General features: G+C 40.0%; 1 protein-coding gene across 3 annotated transcripts in view; it reads left to right on the top strand.

The window, feature by feature from the left end:
* LOC137176834 (interleukin-1 receptor accessory protein-like 1) overlaps positions 1-19545 on the top strand; it is a 301386-nt gene that overhangs the window by 252693 nt on the left and 29148 nt on the right. For all 3 annotated transcript variants that reach the window (XM_067582797.1, XM_067582799.1, XM_067582798.1), the window contains exon 7: positions 8126-8258. In XM_067582797.1, coding sequence (XP_067438898.1) covers positions 8126-8258 — 133 coding nt within the window. The remainder of the gene's footprint in view (positions 1-8125; positions 8259-19545) is intronic.

The following is a 19545-nucleotide window of genomic DNA, read 5'->3' on the forward strand; positions in this document are numbered from 1 at the left end:
CTCGTTTTCGTTCCTGACACCCTATGCTTGTCAGTTTAGGCCAGTACCAGGATGATGTCGTGTATTCATGTCCTGATTCCAAACAGCTTGATATCCAGACCGCCTCTGAAAAATTTCCAAGTTCCACAAAGCTAGATTCTTGTTCACACAAAGAGATTTTCAGGTTTATATATATGAAGTGACTCCTTTCAGTGGGAGTGCCATTGACCTGATATAGCATTTGTTGATGTGAGTAACACAACTCTACACTGCTGTAATTTGTCACGAATGAGCCAGACTGGGGTTAGAAATAGCATTTAATAGCTTCAGCAGCTCCTGAAAGTCAGCAATGCAACTGTCATGAGTCATAACATTTCATTATTAACAAGCAAATTCAAGTATACATAAGCAAGGATGGATGTAGGCTGAGACTTTTTGTGCAGAAAAGCTCCATTTTTACAGGAGTAGATTTGGTTTTCAGTCATGCAGTCACTGGAGGTAAAGTACATGAAGGCTTGTGATGAACGGAGGTAGAGAATACTTTAGATCCCCTGGACAATAGTTAAGAAAATAATTCATTGAAGACATTGCTAAAGTGGGCCCAAGCTGAGAATCTAACCACAGGCAGCTTCGGCAAGGAAATGGAACTGTTGGGGGTGTGAGCACGCTTCAAAGGTGACCCAGCAAGGCCTCAAGGAACCAGCTATTTAATGTCATCAGTCTCTTTCTTTCTCTCATTGTGTATCTGTCTCTTTCACTTCCCTCCCTACCACATTTCCCATTTTCCCAGCCCTCCATCAGTAGCTAAACTTACATGATGCTGCTTAGGGATTCTCTAGACAACTTCGGCGTTCTGCGCTAAGCCAGACAGAAGTCCGTCCTCTGCTTGCATAGCTGCACCAAAGCCCTGTGAACATTCAGTTCCTGTATCCAATCCCTGCCGTCTCACTGTGAGGGAAGCTTTTTTTTTTTAATTCTCTGCTAACAGCAGCATCAGCATTTCAGACTAAGAATCAGGTTGGGCAAGAAGACTGGGGGTTTCGACAAAGTTTCTACTTTACTGAACTCTTTCTGCTGTATCATTGTAAGTGACATGCTTCTTTTAAAAGACAAGAAATGTTTTGTTCATGTGTCTGGGGACATGTATTTTGATCAGCAACAAAATGGATGAGAAGCCTGCCTGAAAGATGATGCTAAGGGAATAGTAAAAATAACTGATGCAGAAAAAACACCAATATAGCCTCAATATGCACAGCACATAAACACTTTACAAAGCCTCACAAAACCATTAGAAAAAAATAGCTTCTGCTTCAAAGTTGACATGGCAATTGCCATCATCATCTAATGCTTTTCTAATTGTGGTATAACCTTGTTTCCTCCATTCATCGTGGCATTTGTCTAATGTTTTGTGAAGTACCCTTTAAGTGTTTCATTAATGTCTAATGAGCTTTTCATTAGGAGAATTCAACTGTGACTTCTCCACGCAAGATTATAAGCAACACAAGGTTTAACATTGGTAATGATTCCTCACTGGATTGGCGGCAATAATAGCCGCTGCTTTTCTGCTAAAGAACATTGTATTATGAGAACATCAATGCAAAGAGTGGGTGTTGATCTTTGCAAATGTCATACTCTATTCCACAAGGCTTGAATTGGACTTGTTATTCACCCAACCCCCAGCTTGTTTGTTTCCCACTGCCCTGTAATATTCAACAGTACCACCTTATTTAATTTCCAGACACGGATTGTCCTCGCCAAAAGTAACACCGAGCAGAGAAAATTGTAATTTCACAACACATCATTGAGCATTTCCTATTATGATTGCCACATGTTAGCATGCTTATAAAATTCAGAGAAACAGTTTAAACATTGCGCTGTTGTGTCTCCTGATATCTGCATTACCTGCATTAATTAAGGGGAGCAGCGGCAGCAGTTTGCCTGCTTAGTGATAATGAGGTGCAATGCCAAGTATGAATAACAGGAGATTGACCATACGCGAGGGGGACGTAGCTAAATGAATACTGAACACAGCACAGGCCATGGCCGCCTTAAAATGTGTGATTGGAAAGGCATGGACTATAATAAACAAAACAAAGTGAATGCTGAACAGAGAGACAATTAAACCGCCGCATCTGGCAACGCCGACGTGAGTGGGTACTCAGCCACTGCAATTACAAGGCTCCATCACTGGTGTAACCCTTCACTGTCGGGATGCTGTGCTGGAGCAGATGATAAAGATAATTCTCACTCTTATTCACAGCCTTTAAAAATGTTTTCAGGAATCGCCTCATGCTGCCCATGTGCCCCGCTGAATCTGGGAAACCCCCTTTCACCATCGACAATTATATTATCTGCTGATTCAATTCCTGGGCTTTTTCTCGGTCCAGATCAGCGCTCGCTTTCCTGCTGATCACAAGCTACAGGGCAATCTTCAAGTCCTTTAATGTAGAGCCCAGACTGTTGCACTAAAGGAAGGCCTAATAGAGAGCAGAGGGAGTATCATTTTGGCTTGACAAAGGGAGAAAAGATTTTTCCACCAATGCCAAAAGTACCATAAGTGTCATTATGACATTTTGTGAAGAGGTTTTAGTTGTGCTTTAAAAGCACAGGCTGTTTATCTTGTCCAAAGCAAAAAGGCTAAGGCTTTTTATGATTGAAGAGATACCTTTGACACTCTACCCTGATGAATACAGGAGTATTTGCAGGTGGATGGCAAATTAAAAGAAAAACCAGCATAAAATGTCTGAGCCTCTAGAACAGTTTTAATGCTCCTTGGCATAGATCATCCAAGTCGCTGTCTGACATGTTGCTCTAAATCTCCCATAGGCGTTCAACTGGGGTGACATCTGAAGGCTATAGCATATAATTATCATCATTTTCATACTCATCTAACCATTCAGTGAGCTCTCATGTCCTGTATAAATGAAAATTAGTTGTGTTTCTTCAGGCATTCATTCAGATTTTTACTTTAACTTACTACCTGTCCATAAATTACAGACCCATGTCAAATGATGCATACTTAAAATTACTGCTCATCATTTGTTAAAACATTTTTTTTTTATCAATCAATCAATCTAACCACAATATCTATTTAGTAGCTGGTCCAGGGGTTTTGATCATATCACATAATCTTCCTCAACAGGTAGAATTTGTTGAGCACTTCAAGGACTTCTTGATACAATCAAAAGCTCCACAACACCAACTAAATGGATCCTGTGTTGAGGTTGTTTTTGTCAACTACCGTTTCCAAGTTCAAGCATTAACATTCAATCTCAAGATTCTTGTTTTAAATGTGCGTGTCCTACACTATCATCCAGGCAGCCACAGGCCTCCATTTATATCAACTCGATAAATAACCAAACCTACCAGAGGACTCAAACTTGCTTGTAGATTAGCAGTAATTTGAAAAGTGCGTTGTCCTTATTCAGCATTATTTATTTTTAATTGCAAGCTCCTGAATTGCTTCCCACCTCACCAAAAACATTAAGCAGGAAACTGTATGTGTTGTCATTGCTGTTAAGATTGCGAATGCCTATTCCAAAAAACTCTGAAAAGCTTAGTCTCTTCCCTCTCTGAAGTATTATTCCTGCTAGCTGCAGGGCTTAATTTATTCAAGGCTGTTAAAAGCAAAAAAAAAAAAAAAAAAAAAAAAAGGCTTCCCTACTCAAGAGCTGGATTGTTTGGATCTGAATGGGAAACGCTGATAGATTAACTCGACATGGATGGTGCACGCACCGCATGCGGATGTACTGATCTGTAATCTATGTAATCTTCAGCGCACAAGGGTGATACGATGCTCTGTTCACTGTGTGGGAAGTCTTTCAATTCCCCATGAAGAATGGTTTGTTCTTTCCCCAAGTATGTGATTCCTTTCTTGTTTTTCTCACTCATATCCATACTGACATGCACATATGCCCTCTTTCTCTCACGCTATACCTCCATCATATGCACACAGATGCAGAAATGAATGCCTGCCTGCGTTCTCTGTGTGTCTTTTTCCTTGTTTTTGTCTCCTCTGTGGTGTTTCATGGTTTCATATCTTCCGGTCTGTCTGCTTAGCCACGGGAATCTTTGCTGACGTCCTGCAGCCGCTGCTGCGACTGAGAGAGATGCTCCAGAGGCGCAGGGAGATAAGAGAGAGGAGACAATCGCATTAAGACTCACTTTACCCCCTTGACCAAGACCAGAGGTTGGGATTTGAATGTTAGAATCTGTGCGCTTAAATCCCTGCATGGCTGTTGGTGCATTTCCCAAAGCAAGTGCACAACCTCAGCCTATCTACACAGCCCGTGCAGTCTTAGCCGCTCTCAGTAAAGCCAGCACAAATTACCACACCGTCGTTAAGGGAATAACTTGCAGCCATATGCATGAAGTGCCCTTTGGAATAAGTCTTGGAGAGTGACACCGCGGCTGTTGTCAGCACAGCAGTGGAGCTGTCAATGCAATAACACAACATGCTGTTCAGATCCATGGGTGAAGCCTCTTGACATCAAAGGTGGCACACAAAAGGATCCGTGTTTCCTTTTACTGTTGTCTGCACCTGTCAAAATGGTGCTTGTTTCTTTTTTTTTTTTTTGTTGTTGTTGTTTTATGTGCTCCTCCTGCACACCGGCCCTCCTGCTTTGTAGCACCACAGAGACCCCTGGTGGAAGTGGGAAGCATAGCAATGTATGTGTGTTATTGTGAATAATGTGTGTGGTCCAGGACAGTACCCAGCATCCCCAAAACACATTCTCTCTGTCTCTTTTACTCTCTCTCTCTCTCTCTCTCTCTCTCTCACACACACACACACACACAACCCTTATCTCTTAGCCGTGGACAATATTTTTGTTGAGCCGCGAGACAAAATGTAAAACCGTCCTCCAACTCGGGGCTTTTTTTGAATCTCCAAACCAGATTTTTCCTGTTAACGCTTTAGCTATCATCTCACTGCGCTAGACTGCACTAGAGGGCCAAATTAGAGCAGGCCTTGGTAAAATAAAATCCCAATTATCTTTGAACTAGCAAGTACCCAATTATACGCCACAGTTATCTCCCATCTCACATCCTTCTGAGTCCTCGCCACAGGGCCAGTGAATAAGGATTGCTAATGAAGAGATGCTGAATCACCTTTTTGCCTTCCTGGATGCACAACTGGTGGAGCCTCCTTGATCATCATCCTTGATCAGAGTTATTCTCAGGCTTTAAAGATGATGTGGTTCTTCTCTTTTTTGCTTCCCCCGGTGAGCCTGTCGCAGCACAGGCCACACATTCGTGGCTGTGCCGTCGGCTGCGGCATGTGTGTGATAAGTGTGAAAGAAGAATGAGGTCTCTAATCCGTGGCAGAGAGAGAAAACGGGTTTAAAAGAGGTTTATCCGTCTCTAGTCACATAGGACGTGCGTTCAAAATGAGCTGAGCAGAGAGGAGAACTCCTGCTGATGTGAAGGCAGGGGGGTTTGTCTGTTGATATATGTTTACAGTGCACTTTCTTTTCACTCTGTACGCATGGTCCTCATCATCCCAGGAAGCCTATCTGTACATCGCACTGCCTGCTAGAACAGAAGATGACCTCAGATGTGTTGATTCCTGACTTTTCTTTTTTTCTCTTCCATTTTTCCAGTCTTCTTCCAGTTTTGCATTTGCCATCTGGATGGTTTTTTTGGTGATTCTGTTTCAACTGTTTCAACTTCAGCTACAAAAACATTTCAAATACTCCCAAGAAGCAATATTTTTAGGACATTTAAGCTGTTTCTAATATTTAATGTGCAATTTTTCAGCAGAAACTAGCATGCATTAATTTCCTTTAGAAGATTTGTTCAAACTTTAAAGCAGCACTAATCGATAATATTCCACTAACAATGGATCAAATTACTGTGTCAAACATGAAAAGGGTCGCTCATAGTGACAAATTTTCACCCAACTCTGCAGTCCCACTAATCAGTTTTGTTTCCAGCTGCTTGCCAAGCATCAAACAGCAGACAAAGTTAGTGATTAGCAGGTGAAAAAAGTGAAGTATTAAGCCGGCTAAAGAAACATATTTTTCTCAGGAGTTGGTGGAGACAAAAACGGAGCTAAAAAGAGAATGAATACTGGACTAAATTAATGCAAATGTTGCTCCTTGTCTGCTGTGTGAATAGTAAATTGTTTGCTAACACGTTCACCATTACAACTTTATAAGGTAATAATGTTAAATGTGTGTTAAAGGTATGTGTTATGCTTACAGCTTGTTCCTCTGCCCCATAGTAAAATAACAATTATATATTATATACTATATTAACAATAACAATTGCTGCAGCTTTTTAAAAACCCTGCTTCTTTACATGCCAGCTTGTATAAAGATTTTTCATATTTTGTTGTTCAAACTTTTTTTTTTATCTCTATCCTTTTCTAATAGGAGATAATGAGCAGAATGCTCAAACCTGCTCCTCTTTAAACTTCAACTCCATCAACATCCTTTCATTTAGGAAATGAATTCAAACAAGGCACCATACTTTGCACTTAAAAACTTCTTTTCACTTTTTTTATCTTTTTGTCTGATCTTTTGTTCTCTGTTTGTCTATGAAATCTAAAAGAATCAGCCTCTTCAATATGATGTGATATTGTTATCATTTTGCTCCTTGTCTGACAGCAGTTAATACGTTTCAACCTCTGCTTAGGCACTTGTTCGAACTTGATTGTCCTCGAATGGTGGTTGTGGCTGCTGTATAACCACCATCACTATTCAGTCTTCATTTAATCATCTAACCTTACTTGCACTTTGTTACAGCTCTTAAACACCATTTAAAAAAAAAAATCGAACTGCCACGATTAAATCAGTTTGCAATCAAGCCACTGAACTGCATATTGACCTCAGCTGGCAATACATAAACACACTTTATTTTCTCATCACACGCACACCGAATCCTGCGTGTTACATGTGGTATAGTTGTAGTCTAAGGAATGAAGGTTGACTTAAACACAGTATACTGTAGGTCATCCGAGCAAAAATTGCAAACAACGTCCCCTCATCGTCACAAGAATACAAGTATAATTGAGCCGATAATGTGGAATTTGAACTGCATGTATAGAAATGGGAGAAATCAGTATGAATTGTGAGTTTTACCTAGGCTATATTAATTCATTAATAGCGCAAATCATTGTCCTTAAAAGCTGTGCCGTACTTTTGCGTTTTAAATTTTTCAAAGTTCTTCCTTGAGGATACAGTGATTGAACTTTAAAAGTAGAGACTGACAGAGAAGGAGGCTGCTGAAGAGTATAAGAGCTTTTATGAAGGTACAGCAGTATTGAGAAGTTGCCGTGAAAGAGTGTTTTAAAGTTTAAGAGGCATGTGGGATGGTCTGGGATGGTTTAAGATGGCACCTCTGAGGAGCGAGAGACGATTTAGGAATTGATGGAATTGAGGAGGCTGTTATGTAGTTTTTGAAGGGGGAAAAATTGGAGTCTGGAACGAGAACAGGTTTACTAACAGGATGTACATCTAAGTCCTAGCATTCAGAGCTGCTGCTTGATGTTGTATCAGATATGACCAGATGTCCAACTAGTTGTTTTTTTTCTGTGTAGCTTTTGCTTTTTTTAATGTATGTTGCACACTGTTTTGAAATGATGATTTAAGTGCAACACACATAACAAGCCTCATCACATCAATTACTGCCCGTAGCACACATCACACACGTCATTCAGACACAAATAGAAAGTAGATGCCAGGGAAATTGCTGTTTTCAGGAGCTGACATACACCGACATGCATAGGGAAGAGGCGTATCCTATCCTATGCATTATCACAGGTCAAGACACCCCTGGTGTTTGGGATTACATAGAAAACAATAGGTGTGGGTGGTTTGACATGCATCATACACCACTGGTGTGTGTTGCCCTTTAGAATCACTTTCTAGCAACTTTTGGGGAAATAAACAATGACTATGGTGTCAGTGGAGTCACTCAGTAGCAAGCGATGGTGTTAAAACAACTGATGGTCATCTATTTAGGTGCACAATATGATGTCCTTCAGCAGAGTGTATTTTCAACACTTGTTCGGCATATTTAAAAATGTTTGAATAAGGGGATCAAAAAGGAGCTAAGACATCAACAACCTTACTCATATATTCTTACCCGATATACAGGTTCATCATCGACTGTTACCTCATATCCTTTTTTGTGTCTCCCACAGGAAGTCCTGTCAACCTGACATGCAGAGCATTCTTTGGATACAGCGGAGATGTCAGTCCACTTATTTATTGGATGAAAGGGGAGAAGTTCATCGAGGATCTCGATGAGGAGCGGGTTCAGGAGAGTGACATCAAGTAAGACCCTCAACACCAGACCTGTCCTGTTAGGATTTAATACACAAGGCTACTGTATGGCATTACCTCTCTCTTAGATTTCTCTCTTAGAATTAACAAAAACAGGAAAACTAAATTGAATGTATAGAACTGTATGAGAATATTTCCTAACCCAGTCAATACTACAGCAGAGCTTGAACACCATACTATATTAAATTCATGAAGTAATTCTAATGTCCTCAAAGATAGCAAAGGACCCTGGGGCTGAACTGGTAAACACCCTGTTACCACAGCTGTGTGACCACACATCAACACACTGAACAATAAAAGGAACCTTTCACTACCAAGCTATCATTTTAATGATATTCATCAATGTTTTATGAGGCTGCTTAATAATGTAGATAGCTATGCATTCTTTATCATGTATAATACATATTCACAGCTCAGGAATCCCTCGATCAGTGATCAGTCTGCTTTCTGTTGGCGATTGCTTTGCACTGAAATATAAGTGGAGGCAGTAATAGCAGAGCAGCACAGCAGATGGAAACTGACAATCCAATGTTAATCAGATGAAAACCCGACACCCGGACACACACACACCGCCTGCAGCTGGTTGACCATCCAACAGTGTCATCATCTGTAGGAAGCTGCTTTTTCTAAACGGAGCTCTCCTTCCTTCAGGTTGCACTGCATGCAAGTCATATGGAAACAAAGATACAAGTTATCTCTTGAAAATATTGTTCTCTTCAGCTTTCAGATGGTATAAACAACACAGAACTTCCATTTTATTGAACTCACCAGCGAGTAGAAAATTACTTTTCAAACAAAACAACACATGAAATAATTTTCATCACATATGTAAGTCTATTTTAATGACTTAAGATATATAGCAGAGAACAACTACTCTGATTTTTCATTTGTGCTTGAAACCTGAAAAAAAAGTTGCTCAAGAGCAGCCAGACTGTACAGAAAAAAACTTCAAGTTAGTATAACTTTGCATGCAGCATTTGGCTGAATGACAAGTTGATATTTTTTGATAGTGGGGCTCTTTGTTCAGGTCATATTGGAAAAAGTGAAGGAAGAGAAGGACAATGTTGTTTTAGCTTAAAAACACTGGCATATGGAACTCATCCAGAATGCTTTTTATTATTAATTAAAAATCAACTATAAAGAAACTACTACAGAAATTGATTACCTTTGCTAAGTATAGCTGATTGTATTAGTGTTTGATATTACTTATTTGCCTTGCTTGCGGCCTGGCTCTATAAATTACGGTGTTGGTCAGTCTAGTTGCTTTGGTCCAGAAAGAAATATTTCTACATGAATTGCCATGAAATTCTGCACAGATATTCATGGTCCCCAGAGGATGAAGTCTACTGATTTTGGTGATCACCTGACATTACCTGTAGCTATAGTTTGTCTGTGATACTAATTAGCAAATGTTAGCATGTTAACACACTAAACTCAGATGGTAAACATTATCTGATATGATTTACAAAACATAAAAGACAAACACAAGACGTACAACATAAAATCCTGAAATCCAAAATTAGATCAGTGCAGATTAAATAAAAAAAGAAAATCGTGACAATTTCATTATAAATCTGTGACCATATTTCATAAATAGGTCCTGACCTGCTGCTAGCATTTAGCTTGTGGCTAAGTACAGCTACACTATCACACTATCAGCTACACAGAGCTGACTCTTAGTCTTGTTTCACCTTAGACTGCCAACACTATTGCTTTTGCTCTTACATTTACTGTTTGTGGCGACATTCTTATGCTTTGTATGATTTGAGCGTACATTAAATTCATGTATACTGCCTGTATCATAATACAAACAAAGGTGAAAGAAATTTCAATCCCCATCATTGATAGAAAGCTTCTCAGTCTGTTAATTAAAACTGAACACTCTTGCAAAGGCAACACTTCCTGAAGAAAAGAGGATTAGAAAACATCACAAAAGAATCAAAAAAACAAAGAAATATACTGACAGAAATCCAAGTGCGAAAGGTGTTGCCTCAAAATTAACATACAGTAGCTGAATGCCAAGTATTTGTGCAGTGACTGAGACACTGTCACCCAGATGTTACAAAAAGAAATGCAAGCAACAAATAATCTGTCATTGGGTTTTAGCGGTGAAGAGGAAATTCTTGATCTTCAAAAATTAGTTTCTTTGCACCACCAGGGCATTCAGAAAATGAGGTGAAGGACCCTTCCTTCACCTCATCTGCCAAGTGTGTCAAAGCAACTAGCAACTAAGGAAACAGAATCACTCATTTACTTCTAGTAGTATCTAGCCATCCAAATAGTTTTGGTTTTATTTGTACAGGTTTTCACATTTCTATCTCTGAGATTTCTGTTTCCACCTCAGTACGGGGAAGGTGAATTGAGATTTGGTTTTTTGGTGCTCACAGCATTGGAAAAAAAAAACATCTGCAATATCTCTTTCCAGCAACTGAATCCTGGTTATACTGGATAAGCACAGGCTTCACTAACAACAGTTTTCATGGGGACTTTACTTTCTTTTTTTCAGAAAGTTATTCCAGTAAATTCCAATATAGTCCCAGCTGCTCCCAGTGAGGTTTGTGGTTTGTGAGTGACTAGGGCATTGTTTGTAGGAACATGATTTTTCAGTGTTTTAAAGGACAAGTCTGTCTTAAAACAATAGTCAGGTGTCCAAATGAACACTGACACATGTTTTTCTTGCTGTAATCATCCCTCTTGTTCATACTGGCTGTTAAGAGATCCCTTAATAATGCACTTTCAATTTAATTTAGGGGGGGGGGGGGGGTCCATTCCTCCTTCTGTAAAAAAATGTGTTTAAAGGTTTATTTGAAGCTAATATGAAGCTTCAGCAAATTAGTCAAATCAAGTCAATATCCTTCTAATTTGCTGTCTTTTTAGTGAAAAATTCCCTCCTTTTGTTATGATTCTTTCGCTGCAGCTGAGCAGGAAAATATTGTTGAGACACAAAGAGAGAGAATTCTGTCTTTGTGTCTCGGCGGACGGCCTGAAAAGACTAACTGTTGAAGAGATCCACTTCATTTCACTTACTTATCCTCTGATTATCTTCAAATAAAGTTTTAAATACACATTTGTGCAAAATGAGGACTGTGGATTTTGTTCCACATCACTTACATTACAAGCACATTTAGAGGGTATCCTGGTCAGTATGAACAGGAGGAATGATTACAGCAGGCAAAACCTGCTTCAATGTTCATTTGGGCACCTGACTATTGTTTTAAAACAGACTTGAATAATTGTGAACCTATCCTTTAAGCGTCACAAATTAAATTATATTCACTTCTCAAACCTAGGCAAATAAAACCAAGCTACCTGCATGGTCAGATAGAAGTAACAAGTACAAGATGGATTTTTGCTAACTTTTTGTAACTTGCTTTTTTCCATGCCAGCACCCACTATAGCACAGATAAAGCATTAGTGATGATGACATTACTTCAGTTTAACATGTATTTTTGCCGGTATGTCTATACTAAAATACACACATCATACACCCCTACATGTCCTGCCCCATCGTTCTCTTTTGATGGACCACACGTATGACTAGAAAATCCCTGTTGTCGACAAATGCCGTCTAATGAAAAGGTTAACTGTAAGCAGCATGACAAGGCTGGGAGGAGAGTTAGCGGCCCAGTCGGTGACCTGGCATTTCAAGATGTCTCTATTAGCCTGTTAGAACACTCCAACCAGCTCTTGGCACCACTCTCTGTAGTGAAGGACACCAGGCCAATTAGAGCCTATAGGATTTGGGGGGGAGGGGGGTGGGGCTTTAGGTGGCAGCACTTGGTACGTGGTATAATAAGGATGAGAAGGAAGAAAACTGAGGAGTGTGTCACATGCAGTTAGAAGCCCTGCTTTCATATGATAGTCAAATGAGGCAACAAGCCAAGAGATCAAAACTGTGACCCTGAGCTGCTTTCAAAGAGTGTGTGTTTATGTGTGTGCAGGGGCAGAAGTGAGGAGGACTGTGTGCATACAATGTGTGGGTGCTCAAAGTACGTGCACATTCAAGTTTTTCAAGTGCATATTTTTGTTGTGTGCTGCCGCGTGATCTCCCTCTGTGTGTGTTTTTATTTATTTTTATTTTTTGTTCCCATTTGAATGTGCACCACTTCAAATCCTCTCCCTGACATCATTCCATGAGCTTTTAGCTTTGAAATGGAAATTAATCACACAGGAGTATTCCCTGAAGGGCTGCCTGTAATACATGAAATGGAGCTTTTGGCACAATGTTTCGCCACTGAGATCCCGGGTTGATAAAAAAATTTTGTGGCTGCGGAACAAGACTTCATGGTTCTCAGAGGTGAAGTCACAGTGTATACAGTGTGGAATACAGACCTAAAGGCCAGGCTGCTGAAGTTTAAAACCAAAAGAAGTTTCAGTCTCTGATGCATGGGCATGCAGCGCCCTTTTGAGCAGCAGTTCAAGTGTAAAATTTCATTTTCTAACTCTAATTAATGCTCATACAGATATATTTATGGTAAATCAGGGTACTTACGCAGCCCAGACATGCTTCCACTGCTTATTAGTGTTGCAAGCCTAGTAATTCTTAGCATTTTGCAGCCTGACATTGGTGCCATCATGACAAGCTAACAATCGCATACATTTTTATACATTTCTGATTCTAATGGGAAAAACTCTTTGCAGGAGCAAAGGAAGTCAGTATCTTGCTGGCTCTTCATGATTTTTGAAATAGAAATTGGAGCAAGGGCAAGCTGTTTCCAGTTTCAAGCTAAGCTAAGCGGCTGCTGGCTCCAGCTTCATATTTACCATACAGGCATGACAGTATCAGTCTTGTCATCTAAATCTTAGCAAGAAAGTAAATAAGCATTTTTTTTGTCTGTCAAGCTATCCCTTTAAAATAAAAAATATAAAATTGCCCAGAATAAACCAAAACGCACATTTGCACCTTATTTCCATGGCCAGATGTTAAAATGCACTATAAAATTCAACTAAAATTCTTATTTAAGGGACAGAGCTACACTGTATTAACTGTTTGAAACCTACAGAACACAGTTTTACCACATACCAGCTGAACTTTACCTTGACACAAACAAGGAATTCTCAGCATGCTCATTTTTATACCCTCCATTTTCTTGAGGGTCAGGGTCACAGAGCAACAGGATGAGCACAGCAGTCCAGACAACTTTTTTTTTTTTCTTTTCTCCAGCTCCTCGAAGGCGTGCTCATGCATTTTCAGGCCAGCAGGCGGATATATTCCCTTCACTGTTTTCAAGGGTACTCCCAGTTTGCCATACTCAATAAGGCACATAAGGGTACATAACTCCCTGCAGGGCATCTTGTCCAGATATATGAATCTGATCCAGGTCCTCCTGTTATTGCTGAGCTCTTTACCCATTCAACCATCATAACCTTATGAGAAGGTCAGAGGAAATATTTATCAGAAAATCCTGAACCCAGAATACCTGAACTTTACCACTTTGGGCAGGCATCATTTTTTCAAAACTTAAACAGTATACAGCAGTGACAGTATTTTACTCTCTATCATATCAAATTTGCCCAAAGAGTAACTGATGCAACACTTTGGCACATGTACATTAACTCCAAGCTGATGCCTCCTGGATGATCTGTCATTGTATATAATTTACGTTTCAAGTCTCTCTTAAAGAGAATTTGCTCTGATCTAATTCAGATCTACCTTTGGGGTGTAGTCAGGAGAAGTGCAGGCAGCAGGGGACCTAAATTTCATCAAGCAGCAGACAGTGAGGCATTTAGAAATAAAGCAAAGCATGACAACACGGTACAGTTCAAAAGTTCGGGTGTCACATTGAGGCTGCTGGGAGAGATTGTGCAAGATAGTATTAAGCCGAGATAGACACATAGTCATGACGCTTAGAGATGATTATAGCTGCAGCACCTTCCGTGTATTTATCTAATAAAAGGTTTCAGGCTAAAGTTAATGTTTTAAGTAAATAATAGCCATGGAGCAGGTTGCTTTCACCACTGAAGCTCATCTTTGACAACAGCAATAAACTCACAACCTCTCATTGCCCCATTCCATCAACAGCCAGCCAGTGGAGATGGTAGAGAGCTTTAAGTACCTCGGCATCATCCTGGACAATAAGTTGAGCTTTGATCACCACATCACAGATATCCATAAACGCTGCCAACAAAGACTCTCTGCCATCCTAAAACGTAGGGCTCTCTCAGTCAAACCCCACCCCCTGCTCCTTCTGTACCGAAGTGTTGTTGAACCCATCCTCCTTTACTGCGCCACCTGCTATTTCATAATGCTCACCCTCACCAACATACAGTGTCTTCTAAAATAATTGGCCTCCCCACTCCCAACCTGCCAGCCCTCATTGACATTGCCACCACTCGCAGAGCACTGACCTTAGCACACGACCCCTGCAACCCCCTCAACCCATACTTCACCCTCCTCCACTCTGGCCGTAGATACAGACAACTACTCTGCAAAAAAACAGGCTTTGGAAGGAGTTTTGTGCCCTCTGCAATCACTGCCTTAAATAGCCTGGGAACACTGTAACAGACTTGTGTTGTTGTGATGTTCCTGTTAGTATATATCCTGTTTTGAGTGTTTGATTGTGTCCAGACTGTGAAAGCAAATTTCCTCTATAGAGGACAATAAAGAATGAATCTGAATCTGGTTTCCATGACACCAGACCCTTGATTTTCTGGACTGTACCCACATTTATGAACATCTTTAAATAAAAAAAGAAGGATTTACAGTGAAAGTGATCTTGGATATTTGGTACTTTTACCATATGAAACCATGTAAAGTCACAAAACCAAACACAAACTCAGATGTTTGTGAGATGATCCTGATGTGTGCTTGTGTATCACAGTGAGTCATTGTGTTGCCTCTTCACTGCGCACAGCATCAAGGGTCCCGGCGCACTTCACATCTCCATCCAGCTACACACACATTCCCAGTTTACCACTATCCTCCACTTTTATACGCACCACCTGCCAGATGTGTGTGTGTGGGTGTCTTCATGCTTCATGGTTTCTACAGCTCCTCTCTCAGACACACGAGGCCTCACTTATTCCTCCACTCAAAACTTTCACTAGCAAGTGTGATGGATATGATAAGGCTAAAAAAGTATCTTTTGTAAACAAAGATTGATTTTTTTCCTTTGCTAACACCTACAGTGTTTCAACTCAGTCTATGTTGAGTCACACATGGGTGCCACCTCTTTAAAAAGCCATCAGCATGGATCTATATCCCAACCTTGTGGAGCCCCGTGTCTCTGCCTGACTGGTCGCACAATGGAGAAGGATGAGAGTTTGAAAAGCTCACAGGAATTAAGCGAAAAAGCTAAATTAATTCCCACCTTGTATTGAACCTTCCTGCTCCCTTGCAGAAGCCCAGCTTAAAAAGTCCTACTTCGTAATTAGTTTTTTATGAAGCAGCTAGACTATGTATCTTCAAAATGATTACCTCTAATGGTTCTTCATTGTGCATGGTCAATAAAAGAAATTTCCCAGCGAGTATGATATTTTCTATGCGGGATACCAATTATTAGAAACACTTTGTAAAGCTAATGTAAGGTATTGCCATGGCAGCAGTGGTTGTATTGTAGTATTTCTTTATCTTCCCAGCGCTTCACAATCTGCTTTGTTTAGTCTGTTCATTGATCAACAAGAATTAGATGAGTTTTCATATTCAGATGCCCTGCGGCAGGCAGCAGATGAATGCCCAAGTGGCACTCATACCTTTTCGCACTATTAGCCCCATGTATCATTAAACAAGGGTTTGAAATAGCTGCAATTTTGTTACCTTAAAGAGACTATCTGCTCATATATCATTTCTGCTTTCACACAGCCACCCAGCAGGATGGATTCAGCTCTTTTAACCATCGCCTCTTGTCATGAGAGTTTGTTACATATGCTTTGATCAGGCTTTATAAATAGGGCTGGGCCTTTATTTTGCCATGTATATGTTTGTTTTACACTTGTTATAGGTGAACTTGCTAGCATTAGGTGATTCCAGGGCATTGTGACTATGACTGGGGGCATCAAAAAGGCTGCATTCCTCCTACAGTACATGCTGCTGGAAATGCTTCATCATGTTAATATCACTTCCTATCTTGTGTAAAATTATTTTTCCACCTTGATTACATCTTTTTTTATCACTTAATTTCTTGAAAGATGTTTAACCCCACTTTGAAACATTGGCTTCAATCTGCCACACTGTAAATATGCATGATGATAACACTTTATGATGTAGTCGGAAGAACAGTAGGTCCAAAGTTTTCTTTAGGAATCCATAGTTCTTAAAAATTTTGAACTGGTTCCAAGTAAATATGATTCTGATTCAGATCGGGCTCAGATTCAGTTCTCAGTACCCAGCCAGGGCAGGCTGTGGTTCAGCAGGAAAGTGGGTTGTCCGTTAATCGTAGGTTCTGTAGGTCAATCGCTGGCTCTTCTTCTCCACATGTCAAAGTGTCTTTGAGCTCCTGATGGTCAGGCCGGCACCTTCCATGGTAGCTCACTGCCAGCGGTGTGAGTATGTGCGTGAATCAGAGTGAATGAGTGGCACATTGTAAAGTGCTTTAGATAAAAGTGCTATATAAATACCATCCATTTGCAGTCCATTTAGATCCATAGGTCCAATCATTAACTACATTGTATGGAGCAAGCCTGGACTTGCAAAAAGGGTAAAGGCTGTTTAGGGGATTGGCTGTATTATTAACCACGCTAGCAGTGTGGTCTGTCTAAGTTGGTCTATCAGTTAGTCAGTCTGTCTGTTGATTGGTTGATTCAGACTGAAATATCTCAGTAATAATTAACAAGCATTGGCATGCTAACACACTAATTTATGATGAACATGGTACACATCATACCTGCTAAACACCAGCATGTTAGCATTGTCATTGGTAGCATGGTGATGTTAAAATTTGAGTCAAAACACCGCTGTGCCTATGTACAGCCTCAAAGAGCCACTAGTGTGGCTGTGACTCTTTGTCTTGTTAATGCTAATTTTAAGTTCTGCTACTTACTCCTGATCATATGCCCTGCTCCTGATCAACAGTAAAAATTTTACTTTCTCAGTTCCAACACCAAAGCAGATCCTTTAGTATCACATTGGCTGAATCAGTTCTCTATTTTAAAAAAGTTTTTAAAAACCTTGGTCTACCTGTAGACTGACAAAAGCCATACTGTTTTCTAGGCTGAACTTCTGACCACTGAATATTAAATTGGAGTCAGGCTCTTCTACAGAGTTTAGTTGAAAAGTGCTTAGTTTGTCCAATAGTGTTGAAAGGATACCCTGACATTTCGAGGGTTTGGGTGTCACCTCTTCCTGATGGCTTGTTAGCATTGTCAGCATTTCTCATTGAGGCCAGTTAGCTGCAGCCTGACACTGTTCTTCCCTATCGTTTAAATAAGGCAGACACTGATAACGAAGAGGAGGATGATAAAATCCATCACTAATGAACACAACACCCTGCCAAGAGTCCAGTGAAGAAAAGTAAGCATCTAAGGGTCATAGTGTCCTTCCAGTAGAGTCACCGTGATCATATAGTGGAAAGGTTGTCTTTCAGTCTTTTTTGTTGTTGTTTTAGATGTAGTAGAAGTATGTAGATTTCTGGAAAATGGCTTAATTCTATGTAACAAAACATCAAAAGAGCTTTTTTTTTTCTGTCACTAACCCTCATGGCAAAATGTTGTGTGATAGGTTGACGCTGTAGTGCATCATGACAGTCACACTATTATCCCCATACCAACTTGTCACAACCAATAGACATCAAGAGCCTCAGCGAGTCAACAAAGGAGTATTTTTCATGGGGGGAATCTGTCACGACCCATATGATGCTGACTTCTTGTCAGTCATGGACTGTCACCTCCTACCTTTGTAATGTACTTTTGTTTTACCGATGGATCAAAACGTTACCTCTGGAAAATAAAATCTGCCACAAATATCAGCAGATTATAGAGCTTCTGTCTGGTTCTGCCGGGTGTAGTTATCTGTAGAAATATAGGTAAGTATGAAGGTATAAAGTTCATTGCAGAACATATGTCATATCTGTGATAATTAGTCTCTTTACACCTAGCATTGAGATGCATCTCATATCCAGATTGTATTTAGAAATGATAGTAGTTTAGCTTGCTTACCTCGCTGGTTTGGACCCACCCACGTAGTTTGCACCCATGAAATTGCATTTACACTTGTGTTCAGTGTGGTCACAGTGCATCCCTGACCACATCTAGAGGTGGTTTAGCCCATCAGATCACAATCCATCTTCAGTGCGTCTTGGGTGCATTTACGTCTGTACATTCATATGGTCAAGCACTATCCAATTGCAATCCGATCACCCACAACACATTTTAATGCAAGGTGTAAAGCGGTCACAGTCTCAGAATTGCACTCCACCCAGATGGAAACTTATAATTCCAAGGTCATGATTTATGGATTTCAGGATGCATACTGTAGACACATCTCAAATTTCCTAAGGGCAAATATTTTGGGCAGAAAAATCCATATTTTATTAAAGAGTCAATACTCTACTTATGACTTTTTGACTGCCTACAGTCTAGAGTTATTTTTCCATAGTTTTTCTTTTATTATTTGTATGTTTTTGGTACACAGATTCAGAACATTTGATCTGACATTATTTGGAATCTGTATTCACAGAGCATAACTGCAAACATTGGGACTACAAAAAACCCCAAAACAAACAAACAAAAAAAAAACATCAGCTCTGCATGTTCTCTGATGTTCCGAGTCTGATTTTTCTGTTCTACGTATTTTTTCTCATCCCATTCAGACATCTTAAACAAAAACTGTCAGAAGCTACTTTGATGTACACTTCACAGTCCGTAATGAAGCATTTGGATTCTTTTTGGGCAGACGTTTGAAGTCATGTTGGTGTTCAAAATTTACCAAACAGCTTGTATGTTGGTTTTGTTTAACCAAATGTGACTCACAAACTAGTAAAAGCTTTGAGCAGACAGAGACATATCAGTCGGCCTTTCTTGATTAATTGATGGTTCATCATCAGAAACGTCATGTTCTACACTTGTCTTTGGCTCAGACATTGAATCCTCCTTTCATCAACTCCACAACACCAGAAAAGTCCAGTGTTGTCTAATCTGTTAGGGACCAAATCATCCAGCTAAAGAAAAAATTTATCAACTTTGGTTTGCAGTAAATGTCTACATTATCTGCTTTGTTACAGCAGGAAAACCCTTGTTCATGTGTTTCCTAAAATGAATGAAGGGGAAATGAAGGGAGCAGGAGATTACACTTGACTCTTTTGTTTGGTAAAGTGGCCAAAGCTAGAGTGAGCATTAACAATCC

Source organism: Thunnus thynnus, chromosome 24 (assembly GCF_963924715.1).
Source record: "Thunnus thynnus chromosome 24, fThuThy2.1, whole genome shotgun sequence".
Classification (NCBI taxonomy): Eukaryota; Metazoa; Chordata; class Actinopteri; order Scombriformes; family Scombridae; genus Thunnus; species Thunnus thynnus.